Source organism: Leopardus geoffroyi, chromosome D4 (assembly GCF_018350155.1).
Source record: "Leopardus geoffroyi isolate Oge1 chromosome D4, O.geoffroyi_Oge1_pat1.0, whole genome shotgun sequence".
In the NCBI taxonomy this organism is placed as follows: domain Eukaryota; kingdom Metazoa; phylum Chordata; class Mammalia; order Carnivora; family Felidae; genus Leopardus; species Leopardus geoffroyi.
In genome coordinates this window covers 9,319,308-9,336,803 of record NC_059342.1, presented here as the reverse complement: position 1 = coordinate 9,336,803, position 17,496 = coordinate 9,319,308, and the positions used below count along the sequence as shown (strand labels likewise).

General features: G+C 44.1%; 1 protein-coding gene across 12 annotated transcripts in view; it reads left to right on the top strand.

Moving 5' to 3' along the window:
- SMARCA2 (SWI/SNF related, matrix associated, actin dependent regulator of chromatin, subfamily a, member 2) overlaps positions 1-17,496 on the top strand; it is a 180,984-nt gene that overhangs the window by 19,320 nt on the left and 144,168 nt on the right. For all 12 annotated transcript variants that reach the window (XM_045468714.1, XM_045468707.1, XM_045468713.1 and 9 more), the window contains 2 exons: positions 5,879-6,265; positions 13,477-13,732. In XM_045468714.1, the coding sequence (XP_045324670.1) occupies positions 5,879-6,265; positions 13,477-13,732 (643 nt within the window). The remainder of the gene's footprint in view (positions 1-5,878; positions 6,266-13,476; positions 13,733-17,496) is intronic.

The following is a 17,496-nucleotide window of genomic DNA, read 5'->3' as shown; positions in this document are numbered from 1 at the left end:
GAAATTTATTCTCTCATGGTTCTGGAGGCTGGAAACCTGAAATCAAGGTATCAGCAAGTCTGTGCTCTCTCTGAAGGCTCTGGGGATGAATCTTGTTTTGCCTTGTTTTGCCTTGTTTTGCCTTGTTTTCCTGTTTGTAAATTCAGGAAGCCTCTGGTGGCTGAGAGCTTGACACTCCTTGGCTTGTCGATCTCTCATTCCAATCTGTCTTGGTCTCCATGTGACGTTTTTCCTGAATGTCTGTGCCTGTGTCCAGATTTCGCTCTTCTCATAAGGACACTAGTCATTGGTTTAGGGTCTTAATCCATTATGACCTCATCTTAACTTGATTACGTCTGCAAAGATCCTGTTTCCAAATAAGGTTGTATTCATAGGTTCTAGAGGTTAGGGCTTTAGCATATCTCTGCAGAGGACATAATTCAACCCACAACAATGGCCAATCAATCTATGGTATATTTCTCCTCTCCTTGGTGCCTTCTTCCCTTGGTATATTTCTCCTCTCCTTGGTGCCTTCTTCCCTAACTATTGAAGACATAGTAAAGATACCGCCAAGTCTTTGAGTACAGTGTAACCTGTTTTCACAGTCATTTAATGATCATTTCAGCATGCAAGGGCATGCATTCATCTAGGACCAGTTAACCCTAATATGTTGATATATAATTCAAAGTTTGTGGTTTATGTGTTGGTGTGCGTACTCCTTTGTAGTTTAATATATGGAGTCTTTTTCTCTATTCATGATCAGCCATCCATCCATCCGAGGAGAGATTTTTTGACTGAGGATTTAGAGAAGTGTGTTCACAATTTTAACAGATATATAAATAAGCAAATCATGGAGGCATAGGAGTGTATCGTCATTAATGTTTAAGCAGGTTTTGAATATCCCAGACTCCGATCTGAATTTTGATGGCAGGCAGGTCTAAGGGTCACAGAGGACTCACCAAACGTTGACTGCCATGTTGTCAGAAAAGCAGCCTGATTCATTGGGCCTTTTTGCAGTATAGGAAGAAAACATTTGACCCATTCGGTGTTCAAGAATGGATTTAGACAGCACTTCCAGGTTTAACATTTAAATATTAAGGAGCCAGGTGCGAGCCAGGTGCATTCACAGAGCCAATATGGACCTCATTTGTACTGTCTGGGAGATGTAGACGAGTGACATTCAGTAATTCTCGAAGCCAGGTGCTTGTTCTCTCTGCTCCCAGCTTTGCAGTACCTCTAGTCATAGGGTCCGAGCAAACTCCCAACACAAAACACTTCCAATGCATGAACTTGACGTGAGCGTTTTTACTCTTATGTATCTTAGAATTGCTCTCATTGCTTGGTTCCTCTTATTCCGCTTGGAATCTCCAAGACGTTGGCACAGGATCTAGCACACAACTGGATAGATACCTAGTTAATTTCATTCATGTAGGCAGAGAAGTGACCTGATGCATTCACAAGTCAACAATTCTAAATAGATACTAATTTTTATGTAATTTCAGGAAGTTATAATTACTTGGAAATGTAGAGGTCTGCATTTAAATGGAATCAGAATTAGCACGTAATATTTTTCTCCAAACTAGCAAAGTGCATTGCAGGCTGGGAATGAGTTATTTAAAAGCATAGTTTTGAGTAAAGTAGTATTGGTATAATGGAGTCTTATTCTATATAATGATCTAAAAAGAATTTAGACTCTGTAATAGCATGTCTCTTTAAAAACCCCATTGTAAAAAGCCCTTTATAAACACACAGGTATAGAGAGGTGTGGCATTGATTGGAAGGCTGCCAGCTTTAACTACCTAGCAACATATTAGGTTATTTTAAGGTATTGGTTGAGAAGGAAAACCATTTCCTTCAATAAATACTGAATTGTGTACCTTATGGTCTCAATGATAACATTGTTTATTTTTAGTCCGTTGGATAGAAAAAGTCTTCCAAGGCAAGTATATAATACTTAATGTGTGTGTGTGTATGTGTGTGTGTGTGCACGCGCACGCGCGCGCGAAGAGAAAATTCATATAAAAATTGGCACTTATAAGTTCAAGATTATTAAAAGGAGAGACGTGACTGCTTCTCTCTGAGGCAAGGTGAAACTGGGGAGATATTGGCCCTCGAAGACCAGGGAAGTAAAACTGCCACTTTTGGACCACTTTCGAATGAGCAAATCAGACTAGTTCAAAAAGAGTAGACTCCATATCGACGCTGGCATCTTGCAGACGAATGTATATTCACTCTCAGGCAATTTCCTCACCCCGTTTTCTCAACTAAAGATAATTACTAAAATATGTTATGTTGTATCATCATTTAGATTCTGTTTTTTCCTGAAGTTTTATGGAATGTAGGATAAAAAAAATCTCTCTTTAGCTGAAACACTATCACATTTTTAACGTCATACTGTGATAGAATGATTCTGTTACCATCCCCTGTATTTTCTGGGAGGAAAGAAAATTCCCATCCCCAGTTTCTTCTTGTCACATTTGAGGTGAAACTTGGTTGCACTGACAAATTCTGGAAAATGATTTTTATTCCACTCTCAGCTTCTTCCTTAGTGAATTTGAGGTAAACTTAATCACTGCCCCTGATGTAACTGTCTCACCTTCCTCCCTTGCTTCGTCTTGCCTGTACTCCACAGTTTAAAAGAGCAATTTGGTTAACAGTTGAGTTTAGACTGGATTGTCTGGTGTTTTGGCCCATTGTATTAGGCATCCTGTGACTTATCTTGGGGTAAGCTATAATTGATGACCTGAAGAAAATAGGAGAGACCAGAAGACGGGAGACATATGACCCATTTTAATGTAGAAGGAGTATCCCTCCTACTATGAAAATGCCAGCAGGAAATTTTTGGTAGCAGGTTTCTCCCTCTGTGGTAGATAGAGGGTTGGCCAAAACGGTGTCAGGAAGCTGCTTCCTAATGAACAAATTCCCATTTTGCACCAGCATTACAATGAAGGGGCAAATGTAAGCCTCATTAAGAAGGAAGAATGTTCGGGGCGCCTGGGTCGCTCAGTCGGTTAAGCGTCCGACTTCGGCTCAGGTCACGATCTCGTGGTCCGTGAGTTCGAGCCCCCTGCGTTGGGCTCTGGGCTGATGGCTCAGAGCCTGGAGCCTGTTTCCGATTCTGTGTCTCCCTCTCTCTCTCTGCCCCTCCCCCGTTAATGCTCTTCTCTGTCTCAAAAACAAAGGTTAAAAAAAAATTTAAAAAACAGAAGGAAGAATGTTCATGACAAAGTTAGGTGTATATTGTGGGTCCCATCTAAACCTTTTCTGTTTTAAGTGGCAGCATACTGGGCTGTACATGTCTGCTGGCCCTGTAGGCTGCTTTCAGGTTCAAGGGCATTTTCTTGGCCAACTTCTATGACTAACTAGAACCCTAGTGGCTGAGTGGTTTTGCATTTCCTTATGAAGTAGGGATTTGGAGAACAAGAGTCAGTGGATCCTCAGTGCAGGATTTCTCTGAATGGACCTCTACTTCTCCCACCCTTTGATTGGACAGAACCTACCCTTGTCTTAGAGGATCAGACGAAATTTGTTTCCCTTGGCAATTCGACATACAAGAAGTTACATCCCTTTTTCCCCCTCTAGTTTTGCACATGGTGACGGTTGAGTCCCCAGTCACTGTTGTTCAGATATTCTTGGGCCTCTGTGATCCCACATGGACGCACAGAGCTCTTTCAGCCCAATCCCAACGTGGGCTCAAACACAAAGCAGATGTCTAATAACCGCGGGTGTGATGACCTTTATGATAATTGTGACTCAAGTACATTTATTAAAAGGCAATGACCTTTAATATTTTATACTGTGTCTTAGGACATCGGTGATTTGATTAATTAGTGCTTAGTTTGAATTCGGGACAGGCTTTAGGATTGCAGGAGGCCGCCTTGTTCCCTCCTTCACTTCACCTTGGGTCTCCCTGCAACAGTGCTCGGTCATATGTTTTTCCAGGAATTCTTTGGCCGGGATATGCAGTTCATCTCCTGAAAATGAGTTCCTTGAAGTATTGTATGCATTTTTGACTTTTCTTCCCCAAGAAAAGTATTCTTAAGTTTCCCATGTAGATCTCTTATAAGCCCAAACAGATTCCTCTCATGTTTATGTCATATTGTAAATGGTTCTAGAAGGATTGGTGAGACTTTTGAGTCTCTAACTTATTTTTATAAAACCAGATTAATATTAGACGCTGGAGAGAGCATGTACACATTGGAATCACACGGACTTTGGTTTGAACTTCGGAGCTACAGAGATCTCATTGTGTGACCTTGGGTAACTCACTCACACTCTGAGCCTCCGTTCCCTTATTTAAAAAAAGAATGAGGGGCGCCTGGGTGGCGCAGTCGGTTAAGCGCCCGACTTCAGCCAGGTCACGATCTCGCGGTCCGTGAGTTCGAGCCCCACGTCAGGCTCTGGGCTGATGGCTCAGAGCCTGGAGCCTGTTTCCAATTCTGTGTCTCCCTCTCTCTCTGCCCCTCCCCCGTTCATGCTCTGTCTCTCTCTGTCCCAAAAATAAATAAACGTTGAAAAAAAAAATTAAAAAAAAAAAAAAAAAAAGAATGAGGTGGGGGTGCCTAGGTGGCTCAGCTGGTTAAGTGTCCCACTTTGGCTCAGGTCGTGATCTCACGGTTCATGGGCTCAAGCCCCGCATCGGGCTGTCTGCTGTCAGCATAGAGCCCCCTATGGATCCTCTTTCCCTCTCTCTCTTTGCCCCTTTCCCACTCATGCTCTCTGTTTCCCTCTCTCACAAATAAACATTTAAAAAATACATAAAAATAAGAAAAATTTGAAAATGAGGGGACAACACATAGGCTCTGAGGATGTTGTGGGGATTAAAGAAATAATGTGTACTCCACTCCTATCCTTTCAATTCTCCTTACCATGTCTGTGCTCCCACTAGCCTAAAAGCCGCTGGCCAGATCACCATGTTGCCTTCAGCTGACTTCAGTCCCTCTTACCCACAGCTAGAAGAGTCCCTGGGGACCAATGATCCCCCAGAGTCGTCACCGGTGACATAAGCAGTGACTGATGATCCTGAGAGTGTAAATACCTCAAGTTTCTTCCTCCCCCAGCTCCCTGGGATAATTTGGAGGCAAGTTATTTCACCTTATGTCCCTGAGCGTCTACCAGAGATTAATCTGCAGATACCCACTCTAGCAGCTGCCGTCCCTGCCTTATGCCACCTTTTTATACCCTTGCCAGTATCCCCACACCTTTCACCCAAGTCACTCACGCTCAATCCCTCCATCAGGCTCTGTTTCGAGGGAGCACTCAACTTGGGTAGTGCCTACAACACTACCCAATTATTGAGGAGGCCCTCAATAATTGTGCATAATAATAAACCAGATAATCATTTGCTGTCCTCATAAGAGACTCTTCATTCTCTTTTGCGATATCGAACCCACCTTCAGGTTTTGTTCTGTCAGTTGAAGCCAGTCTTAATGTATACTGCTCTCCCCTGGTGCCTTTCGTTTAGGTATATGGCAGCCACTGACAGTTTACCTTCTAGGACACATGCAGTCTTTGATCACTCGACATGTGGCTTCTACTCTTTGAGGTGTGTTGTGACTTAGTATGAAAAAAAAAAAAGAATGAATGTAAAATATGTCTAATAATTTTTATATTTTGAAATGATACTATTTTGGGGTTTGTTGATGTCAGTGAAACATTATTAAAATAAGCTTTGTTTCTTTTACCTGTTAATGTGACTCCTAGAAAATTTTAATTTGTATGCCTCTGGTGTATAGAAATTTGATAATTCCATGTACTTCTGTGATTATTGAATGGTATATATCCTACATTCCTCTAAACAGGCAGTGCTGTTGCAGAAAATTATCCCAGTAGCCAGGAATGCCTGGCCCACGGGGGTCACTGGGGGCAGCGTGTGATCTCCTCTCCTGTTTTATTCCAGGCTACATGTCGCCGCACCCGTCTCCGCTGGGAGCCCCAGAGCACGTCTCCAGTCCTATGTCGGGGGGCGGCCCGACCCCACCCCAGATGCCGCCCAGCCAGCCGGGGCCCCTCCTGTCGGGCGATCCGCAGGCGATGAGCCAGCCCAACAGAGGTCCCTCGCCTTTCAGCCCCGTCCAGCTGCATCAGCTGCGAGCTCAGATTTTAGCTTACAAAATGCTGGCCCGCGGCCAGCCCCTCCCCGAAACGCTGCAGCTTGCAGTGCAGGGGAAAAGGACGTTGCCCGGCATGCAGCAGCCGCAGCCGCAGCCCCAGCCGCCCTCGCAGCCCCAGCCGCAGGCACAGCAGCCGCAGCAGCAGGCCCTTGTTAACTACAACAGACCATCTGGTAGGTTAACGTGCCACCCAATGAATAACGCGGTGCTCCGGCTCGGATAAGGACTGCTCCGGGTGCGCAAGCGCTGGGTCGCCCGAAGCCCAGGGCTGACTTAGCCCTTTGTTGTACCTCGTTGGCTGTCGTGTCTTCCTTCGCTCACTTGGCCAGGATCCTTGGGCTCCTGTGCCGTAGAGTCTGAGGCAGGAGGCGGTGTGTCCCCCGTGATTCTGCATTCTTTTCCAAGAGGTTCAAGGTCTGTCGGAAGCCCGTGCACACCGCCCCCCACCCCCAGGTTAAGAACCCTGCACGCGGTGCGTCCCATCGCCAAAATGCGCCCCCAGAATCCGGTCCCCGCGAGCCATCTTAGGTTGGTTGACTTATTTATTTCTACCCGGTTTGTCTTGCGAAAAGCATTGAGGGAGGCTTCCTAGGAGCACACCTGCAGTAAAATCATGATCAGGTAGGAAATCAGAAGCAAAGGGAATCGAAATCAGGGTCAGGGAGGTCAGGGACACGGGCCGACAAGAGCTCCAACGGCTTGTTGGCTCCGAGCAAGTGGACTCCAGTTTCCGGGCAGTCAGGAAAGGGGTGGGGTGGGGGGGAGGGTCTGGTACCAAATCCTCACCGTTCAAAAGCAAGTAGCTCACCGGTGTCTCAGAGGAAAACGGAGCGTTTTCTAGCATGAGGCAATAAAATAGATTCTCCGGGTGGGATTATTTTTTTAATTACCGCTATTATTATTATTATTATTATAAAAGACACTGCGTGACAGGCATCAGTGACATTTGTTCATAATAAACCGAGTAACAGAATCCACATGGCCTATTTCTTATATATACCCCGGCATCAAAGCTTAAGCTGTGCTGTTATGTAACAGGTGGAGATGAGATAGTCCTTTCCAGGGCCTTCTGGTGGTCTGGCTTGATCCCGCTGATAGAATTCAGAGGTGCAGAAGGCTAGGGGATGAGCTTCCACGCACTTTATTTTCTCTGGCAGGCTTTTTTTGTTAACCACCAGGTAAGCAAAGAGTTTATGGTTCTGTCCTGATTAGAGCTGTGAATCCCAGGGAATTTTGAATTCCCAGGGTCTTCCTTGACGTTGACATCCTTCCTGCGAATGGTGTCCTCTCCTTAGGGCAGGCCACGACATGCTGATTCCTGCACACAATCGGTGCAGGCAATGGGTACTTTTTCTAGGTTTGGGGACTGAAGTAGTATAGAAGAGTTCAGGTGATGATGATGATGATGAAGTACTCTGTCTTCGGAGTTTGTGTTTCTCTTCTGGTAGGGATAAACTCACCTTGTTAACTCTGGCTGTATACTTAGGAATGGATTTGAAAGAGTAAGAAAGGATCATGTCAGATTCAGATCATTTTGTAGTGACCATAGCGCTTTGGTAGGTGAAGGATCCTATGGCACTGAACCTCTAGGGTCTGCAAACGTAGAGGAAAACCACGCATAAAATGGTAGTTTGCATATTTGATGCGTTTAGAGGTTTTAAAATGGCATAACTCCAGCTCTGGGGAAGGCAGCCAGATGAAAGAAAGAAATACACGCACGTCTTTGGGTGCATAGCTTATACTTAGGGCCCACCTACTGGCATACCTCGTGCACCATGCTCAGCGATGAGTACTTTACATCCAGAACATGGCGAGTCGGGACTCACATACCAGCAGCCTGACCTCAAGAGCCCACATCTTTTAACCGCTGCCCCGTCCTGGCTCCCTCATCACAACGGAGCTCACCACCAGGGAAAGAACCCCATCCCAAACTCTGTGCACCAGATGCAAGCATTTTACTCCTGTGTGTGTCAAAAGGAAAAACATCTTCGCTCCTTATGTAGAGCCTTTTAACTTGCTCTTTAGACACAACGTCAAGGAAATTGGCACATCTTGATAACCCACATCTCAGGGCAGTTTCCAGTAGAGACGGAATGACAGGAATCAGATAGTTAAGCACCTCCCAAGAGGTAGCGGTGTGGGACCCTGTCAGTAGGCACCTGTCACCGCACCTCGATGCGTGTCCTGGGGTGCCATCTCATCACAGACCTCCATGAGCATTGGTATTTTTTTTTTAATGACCTACGGTCAGCAGGAAAACATCCCAAAGCCTCCCTTAAGAAGGCAGGAAGGTAATCAATTCATTTCAGATACCTTTTCACCCGAAGTTCGAACAAGCAGACCCAATGACGGAGTAGAACTTAGGGAACGAAGTTGTGGTTGTCTGGAGGCTTGGGAAGAGCAACCACTCCATGCCCCAGTACAACACAATCCTGAGTGCGCTTTCTGGACCCTCTCCAGAAGAGAGGGCTCTGTGTCTTTTCTGTCTCCGATGCTTGGGCCTTCCCTCACCAGGCCCCTGTTGTCGGGAGGAACTCATTTTATTACTCACCACTCATGTCTCGTGTTTCTAGAAAGCAGGCTTCATTACAAGTGAAAATATTAGGGCAGGTAGTGTTTCATGCCAGAGAGGGGCAAGGAGGCCATGGGTAACTTTGGAAGAAATAACCTGTTAACAGAGCAGATCCATTTCTGCCGCTGGGAAGGGGCTTACAGCTGACATTGTTGCCGAACTTGTCCCCAAATCTCAGATTTTAGAGGGAAATGACAATCTTCCTTGACAAAGACTTTTTTTGTTTTTGTTTTTGTTTTTTGGTGGGGGTGGGGAGGAGGTTGGCGTTTAGGACAAGTCAAAAGAAGAGTATTTTTTCCGAGTTAATATTATTTTTCTTGTTATTGTTTACCTCCATCCCTCCCTAATTAAAAAAAAAAAGTATTGTTGTGTATAAATCCCTCTACTAATATTTCAGGAAACAATAAGTTTTTAAGTATGTCCACTTACCCAGAGGTAGCTACGATTCCGTGTTTGTTTTGTCCCACTTTGTAGCCTTATTCATGTGTGAGGAGAATCTTTTTGGTTGGGGTGGTCTGCCTCAAACCTACTCCAGAGTTGTAACTCACCCAAAGTGGCATATATCATCATAGGCACCGCTAGAGAATTACTGGTTGACTGCAGGAGTTGTGCGCTGAACAAATCATTCTTCAGCCTTTGCCTGCTGTGGGCGCTGTGCAAATGTAACCCATCATCTCCCTTTTCATTTTGATTTTTTTTTTATTTTATAGGGACTAAAGCAAAATTAAAATTAGGAACTGTAATAAAAAAGGTTTGGGGGGTGTTTTTTTTTTTGTTGTTTTTTTTTTTTGGTGTATATGGAGTAAAGGACCTTATGATAGAAAGTAAAAGTTTCACTGCCAATTTTCTTTAGTGCCTGTCTCTCTCCTGCTTCACCCCTCCTTTTAGTATCTAAAACTTCTAGGTATCCTCAGTGTAATAAATACACTTCATTACATTTTTTTTTCCAACCCACGGAAACCACTTAAATCCCTATTTAAAGCACAGAATATTGAGTAACTATCCTAGTGTGCCAGAAGACAGTGAGTTCTGAATGAACAGAAATTCTGTACATGCGAGACTCAGGTATTTTCATAAGTTTGTTTCCCTGTTGTTTTGTTGTTGTTTATTTATTTTGAGAGAGCGAGTGGTGGAGGGACAGAGAGAGAGGGAGAGGGAGAATCCCTAGCAGGCTCCACGCTGTCAGCATGGAGCCTGATGTGAGATCATGACCTGAGCCGAAATCAAAGAGTCAGATGCTCAACCGACTGAGCCACCCAGGCTCAGTTTCCCTGTTTCATAACATCAGGCATAGGGATCCGTCCGAAAACGATCCCCCCCACCCCCGACACACACACAGACACACACACCTTGGTTGCCCTGGGAGACTCTCAGGGACGTCAGGACATAATACATCTGCCTAGATTTCCAAGGTGGGAGCTCAGGGGAAAACAGACACGTTTGGAGCCTTGGCAATTAAGCCTAAATTGTTTATGTTGGGGGGCGGGTAGGCGATAAGATAGGGAATGTCATTTGTTTTGCGTTTGAAGATACCAGGGAGAAGTCTTATCGTCTGGCAGACCACGAGTGTCTATTGCAGAGATGGTTTCTGTCGATAGGAAGCCCAGCCAGGCAGGCACCTCAGGTGTGGAAGCCGCCTGCGGGACAGGCAGGAAGCCTGATGAACAGGTAGTTACATTCCAGGCACGTCCAGTTGCTGCAAGCTGCATTCAGTTCCCTGGCCTCTGTAAATAGAAGTTGTTATGTAATCTATTGGAGGGAGGGGGAAAAAAAAAAAAAAAGGCCCACGCAGTAAGTGAACTTGCAGTGTTTAGTGAGGAAAGGAATTTGCTTGTAAGTGGCTCTGATAGCAGATTAGCAGGAAGCACATGGCAAGCTGACTTATCTGAGTATTTGTGCTGAGTTGTTGTAAACTGTAGAGGCATTTTGAAGTTTGCTGGAGAAAAGCGTACTCCCAACGTTGCCAGCTAATACGCTACCAAGTTTCCTAAAAGGCCTTTCTGTTGCCGTGGGGTTTTTCTAGAAAGCAAAATTCATTCAATTAGACTTCTTAACCTTTGTGGCCGTGGTAGCGGTAAGAATGACAAGAGCAGAGGGTGGAATCTACATTATCTCCTTGTACCTCACGACCACCCTCTTATCCCCATTCTGCAGATGAGAAAACCGAGGCACAACTTGCTCAGGCTTACACCACCAGTAGGTGGTAGAGCTGAGGTGACCTGGGAAGATACAGGGTGTTTTCAACGTGCCCATTTCATTCACAGCAAACCGTAGTACTTTTCAAATTGGAGATTTGAATATGTAGGTTCACGTTGGGGTCTCTCCCTGCTTCTCAATTTTAAGGGTCAATCAGCCAGATAAGAATGTCTTTGGACTTAATGGATTAAAGAAGTCTAGTCTGGTGCGTGCGTGTTAGACCTCGTTTTGAGTCATAGGCTAAAAATGACCAGAAGTAGAACCAGGGATATCCGACATGCTCTGGATACCTTCCTTTGCTGAAATGTGGCTTTAAAAATAGTGACTTGAATTTACCTCAAGGAGTCATCAGAGGCTTCTGCATAGGTATTTGCCGGCTCTTGGCTCCGGAACGGGTGGAATGCGTAACCCCAGTGCCCTGTTACGGCTTTTGTTGATGAATTATTTAAACTTGGAAAGGAGGAAAATCCCTTTCAGAACTGAGTGTAAAGTAATTGTTATCTTATCACTAAGACCCAAATTTTGTTTTTGTTCAAGTTGGTAGTGTTTTTAGAGGGCTTCAATGTATTCAGTTGATTATTTAGTGTGCTTATACCAAGTCTTTAAATATACCAGTTTCCTGAGTCTACTAAGGAGATTTATAGAATCGCAGAGAATTAAAAAAAAAAAAAAAAGAATCAGAGAATTAACATAACTGTTAGAAATCTCTGTCTCCTCTCTTTGGACTGGATCATATCTAAAACAACCCCAAGGGAAAATCTACCCTGTTTTAAAGACCTCTAGGGAGAAAATATTCTAGAACGTCCCTCCATAACTCATTCCCATGCTTAACGACCCTGAGATTTAATGTTTAGAAATTGGTTTCTTATGTATGGATAAAAGAAACTCTAAATATAAAATATTATGAAACGCGATACATTATGTAAAAGACTTTCCCATTCAGAAAAAAAAATCAGAAAGTACTTAGATGAAAAGAATCTCTTTATTATGATAGTACTGTCTACAATGCTTAAAATAGAAAATTTTTAAAAATGCATTTTTCTCTCCAGAGTTTTTCATCCCCCCCACTAGACCCAGGGGCTATAGATTGCCTCAGGATTATGTAGCTCTATGTATTTTGGAAAGTTTTACCTAATTTCACAGGGAAGGGGAAAGAAGAACAACAGTAACACCACACACACACACACACACACACACACACACACACGTGCTCATGTACGTGCCCATGCACATGCACATGTGCCCACACGCATGCACATGCGCGTGCACACACGCACAACACACAGTTTCCTAAGCAGTTTGCTCTGTTTTCTCACATTCCTCATGTCACAATTTTTGCTGACACTCTCTCTGCATTGTCAGTTGAAGCCCATTTCCAAACGGTATTTGCTGGAAATTGAATAAATATGTCTCATCTTTCATAATGTGTGTCTTTGTATGGTTAATTATTAAGGGGTTCTGAAGTATATAGACTATTATTTTGTTGCCATTGAATGATTTTAACTTTTCTTAGAGAAGATATGGCAAATACCCAGAAGAATGCAGAGGTTTTAACAGCTTAGTGAGCTTTATTTCTTTTCTTTTTTTTTTTTTTTTTTCATTTACTAATTCATCTGGTAGCATCGCTAATCTTATTTATAATTTTGAAGTAAGTAAAATTTTACCTAGGAGGAGAGAGGGAGAGGACTTCTTATTTTAGGTCCATACATAGCAATCAATTTAAACTCCTGAGGTTTAATGTGGAAAATTGCATTAAATTAAGTTATTAAGTGCATTTTGATAAGCTGGATGATTACATATCCCTTTATTCTGTTAGCATGAGAAAAATGCTCTCTTGAATCTTAATATTTACTACTTTTTATTAGGTGGGATGAGTGGCTCCCCCCCCCCCCACCAGACACACACGCTGCAATGTTTTTAGAAACATTTTCTAATATGTAGTAAAAAAAAAAAACAAAAAAAAAAAACTTAAGTTCCTGAGATGCACTGATTAAGCCTGAAATGTGCTTTTATAGGTCATTAAGGAAAAATGTGTGCCCCTTTCAGCTCACATCAGAGGACTGGCCAGGCTGCTGGCTGTTATTTGCAAGGCAAGGGTTTCAACAGCAAGGCTGCTGCAGAACAAGACCGGGGTCTGCCTAGAGCCTCGTTTTTTGGCGCAATTTGCAAAATGTGATTTTTAGGACCGCACCCAAATCGCATCTGACTGTTCCATGACTCCCTTGCTTTTCTGAACTCTTGAATGCACCTGTAATTGTAATTCTTTAAAAACAAAACAAAACAAAATAAAAAGCACCGTAGAGCTACATTAATTGCTGGGCCTCCGTTCCTTTAATCAATTTATTCCTTTAGTCATTTATGGACCATTTCGCCAGTGTTCGTTAGTGAATGCCATTTCCCTATGCGGACAGATGCCAGGTTCTTCTTTCCTTTTCCGTCCTTTCCTCCCCTGCCCTCCTTCCTTCCTCCTCTTCCTCCTTCCTCCCCTCCTTCCTTCCCTTGAGACAGTTTACTTGTCCCCATGGCGGGTCCCCCGGGGGCAGCGGGCAGGCCGGGGGTGCGCAGGGGCGCCGGCCCGCCCGAGCTGCTGCTGCCCATGTCGCTCTTGTCCCGCAGGCCCGGGGCCGGAGCTGAGTGGCCCGAACACCCCGCAGAAGCTGCCGGTGCCCGCTCCCAGCGGCCGGCCCTCGCCCGCGCCCCCCGCCGCCGCGCAGCCCCCCGCCGCCGCCGTGCCCGGGCCCTCCGTGCCACAGCCGGCCCCGGGGCAGCCGTCGCCCATCCTGCAGCTGCAGCAGAAGCAGAGCCGTATCAGCCCCATCCAGAAACCGCAGGGCCTGGACCCCGTGGAGATCCTGCAGGAGCGCGAGTACAGGTAAGACACTGTTCCCCGCCCCGCCCCCCACCTCGCCCAGGCCGCTGGTGTGGTGGGCATGCTTCCCAATGGGACAAGGCACAGGCCGAAACTCAGGCTGCGGGAAGAATGTCCTTGGAGCAAGGGTTTGTTTGCCATAGCCGTGTCAGGAGGGGGGCCTCTGGGTTCTCAGGATGGTGAGTGTCATTCACTGAGTCCGGAAAGCTGTCATCACCCGCCATGACATGCCAGGCACTGTGTCCGGCACTGGGGATGCAAAGATCAAAGTCCAGCCAGGAGTGCCTGTGGATACAAGAAAGCAGACCCGTCATACTTGGCCTATCTGTGCAGGGTGTCTCTCAGTTTATCCTTGAATGATGGCTTCGAGCTGGTCTCATGCTACTAAAGCCTACATAGTGGCTCACTGTAATATATTCTTTGTTTTAATGCATGCATTTGTGGGTCTACAGCTTGGCCCAGCCTTAGTGGTAAGCCCGATAGAAGTGTCTTCATGTGGGGTCCTTCTTTAAAGTCTTCGTTCCAGAAACCTAATTTTCACCTGATTTGGCACATTTATCTGAATCAGTAGTTGGCAAACCTTTTCTGCAAACGGCGGGATGGTTAAAACTTTACCCTTTTCAGGACTGTGGCAAAGGCCTCTCAGCTCTGCTAAGAGCATCCACAGACAATAATGGGCTGGCTGTGTTCCAGTAAAACTTTATTTACAGAAACAGGCCGTGGAAAGGATTTGGCCCACAGGCTGGAGTTAGCGGACCCTTGATGTAAATACTTAATGTTAACCAAAAAGAGAGTCCGGGAGTGTTCTGTCACTTACCAGCTGTGTTACCTTGGTGAAGTTACATCTCTTTTCCTTGACTCAGTTTCCACATCTGTTAAAAGAAGGTGTTATAGTGCCTCTTGTAGGGGGGGAGATTAAATGATACAAAGACTTTCAGTACATATCAGCTATGATTATTTCCCAATTATTATTTAATTTCAAAGAAGTTATAAGGGAAGGTCAGTAAATAACATCTAGCTTCCCTTTAAAGATGTCACCGTAGTCTTTATTGAAAAACACATGACTTACATGTTACTAGATTAAAACACTGAGTTACCAGCTTCGGTAGTTAACTGTGAAAGAAATCACAGTAACTTGCCCGTAAATGTGTGTAGCTTTTTGGATGAAGAGCAAAACTTTCCTCTCTTTACTATTACTAATCCTCAACAAAGAGCTTTTGTATTGCTGTTTCCTAGATTTTATGTATCCCTAGAGAGCTACATACACATCATCAGTTGGTATTGTAGTGTTGACAGGCGGATCACTGTGCGGTACAAAGTCACACATTAGCACTAGGTTCCTATCTGGGGCAGAAGCTTTATTCATATGCGGTAGTTTCTTTACATCACTGCTGAATAAAAAAAAAAAAAAAAGTCAAAAGTATTTTTTAAAAAGGCAGTAAGTAGCACCGAGGGGTATTGTTTAGTTACTCTAAAATTCTGACTTCCAAAGAACTAACTCTTTTTTGTCCTTACCTCGAACGTACCAGTATTGTTACTACGTCATGTGAACTACATTCGTAACATAGACACTCTCTCTACCTAGAAAAACATCTGGACTTTTCTCCTTGTTCAGCCTGTGTTGTGCGGGGCGCGGGGGGGGGGGGGTGGGTGGGGGGGAGGCAGGCAGGTGTATGTGCATTTTACTGACCCCTAAGTTTTCTTCATTTTTACCAGAACTGTATTTGCAGTACTTTCTTGTCATGAGCCCCATTTTTAGCACCCTTGGATGGCCTCCCAAAGTATACAGTACTAAGTAGGACTATGTAGCCTATTCCAGTGTGTGAAAAGCTTTGGTCCTCCAGTCCCGTATCAACAAGAAAAAAATACATGAGTCGGGATCTTTTAAATTATAAGCAGAATGTGGTGGAATGGCTATTTTTGATATTATTATCGTTACTTGATGAAATGTCTCCTCTTTCGTAAAGATGCATGGCTTCCGGAATAATTGCTCTGGCAACTCTGGGTCTGAAAAGCAGGTGGGGTCTTGGGGCTGAACTTTCCCATGGCCGTCTTGAGAAAGAGCACGGGTTTCTCCTGGCAACATCACAGGGCATCTTGTATCTTCTTTAATTAGAGAGCGATGGCTGGCTTCCCCATCTGGAGATAAATGGTTCAGCTGCAGAGAGGAGTTAACTTTATCCTTCAGAAGGGGTTAGATCGAGTGCCTTAGGCTCTTGTAAGAGACAGCTAAGCAACTTTTCCTTTTGCCCTTCTTTGAGAGAATGGCTTCCTGGTCTTTAGCACTAGTAGCTGGAAAGGTCCTGTGTATCTTTACCTTCTGATCAAGTATTTGAGCAAGGTCTAAAGTATATAGATATATGTGTGTGTATATATATGTATATGTACATGTATGTGTACATGTAATATATGTATACATATATTTGTTTTATAATTTATGTACTTAATTGGAGCAAAAACCATCTGATCGATTATTTGAGCAAAGTGTAAAAGATATCAATAGATAGATAGATAGATAGATAGATATCTCCTTTATAATTTTATGTACTTAGTTGGAGAAAAGAAATCATCTGTCAGAATTTCTTTAACAGATGTTCATGTCTTTGACCATGGTAATATCACTTACCTTGTCTGTGAAAATTGAAAGGAAGTTGTCAGAATCTCAAATTTCTTTTTGACTTTTAAGTCACTTGGCTGTTTCTCTTGCTCATCATAAAAGCAGAATCTTGACAAACTGACCTTCTTGATTCAACAACAGCATAAATAAGTTTCTGTGCCTGAACACTTTGCCTCAAATCTGTGCAGTCTGCGGTGAAAACATTTTGTTCCCATCTAAATTGTATCCTTTCTTTTTTGACCATCTTTCTCTTACTGATGAAACTCAGTGCCTTTTTCTGTAGTTAAGCATCAGAGAGAGAGTTCCAGTTTGTTCTCGCTGTTGGTGGTGGTGGTGGTGGTCGTCTTTCCAGCACGCTTCTCTTGCCCTGTCAGTATACCTGACTTCACTTCTCCCATCCTGAGTTCGATATTCGGGCAAAAGCGCTCCGGTTGTCACGTTAGTGTGTAAACGAATGGATTCCACAAGCGTTTTCACGGAAGATGCATTTCACATTCAAAGGAGTTTATTTGAGAAGCTCCCCTTTGAAATACGCCAGCCCTTTTTGGCATTAATTTCAAATTCAGTATGAAAATAGTAGCACACCTTGCTTCAGGAAGCAAGCGTGTTTTTTGTCCTTCCCTGATCCCCACTGCAACCCTGAAACTCCTTCTCAAAAATTACCAAGGGCTGTTTGATCAGCAGAGTTACGAAAAGTCATTTTCCCCTACCCTCTCCCCCCTCTCTCCCCCCCCCCTTTTTAAAGTGTCACTCAGCTCCTTGAAGGAACAAAATGTACCAGTGTCATTTTCTGTTCAAATAACTCTCCTACAGGAATCATAAACTTCTCCTCTGGACCTGAACAAATATCTGTTACCTTTAATGGAACTCTTTTTCTTGCTGGAACAGTAACCCCTCTTGATTTACTGTTCAATCTGTATGAAAAACCTGAGTGACCTAATTCTGCTTCAATTTTCTGTACTCGTGAGGACACCAAATGAGTCTCCCGCAGTTATACAGTATTACATGTGTTGTTGTTTCGGGAAGTTTGGAATCCTGAATCTCTTTATTGGACTACCTGCTGAATTCCATTGATGGGAAGATGAAATTGTCTGGCGAGGAGCATTATTTAAAATGAAGATTTCTATTAACAACGACGACCACCACCACA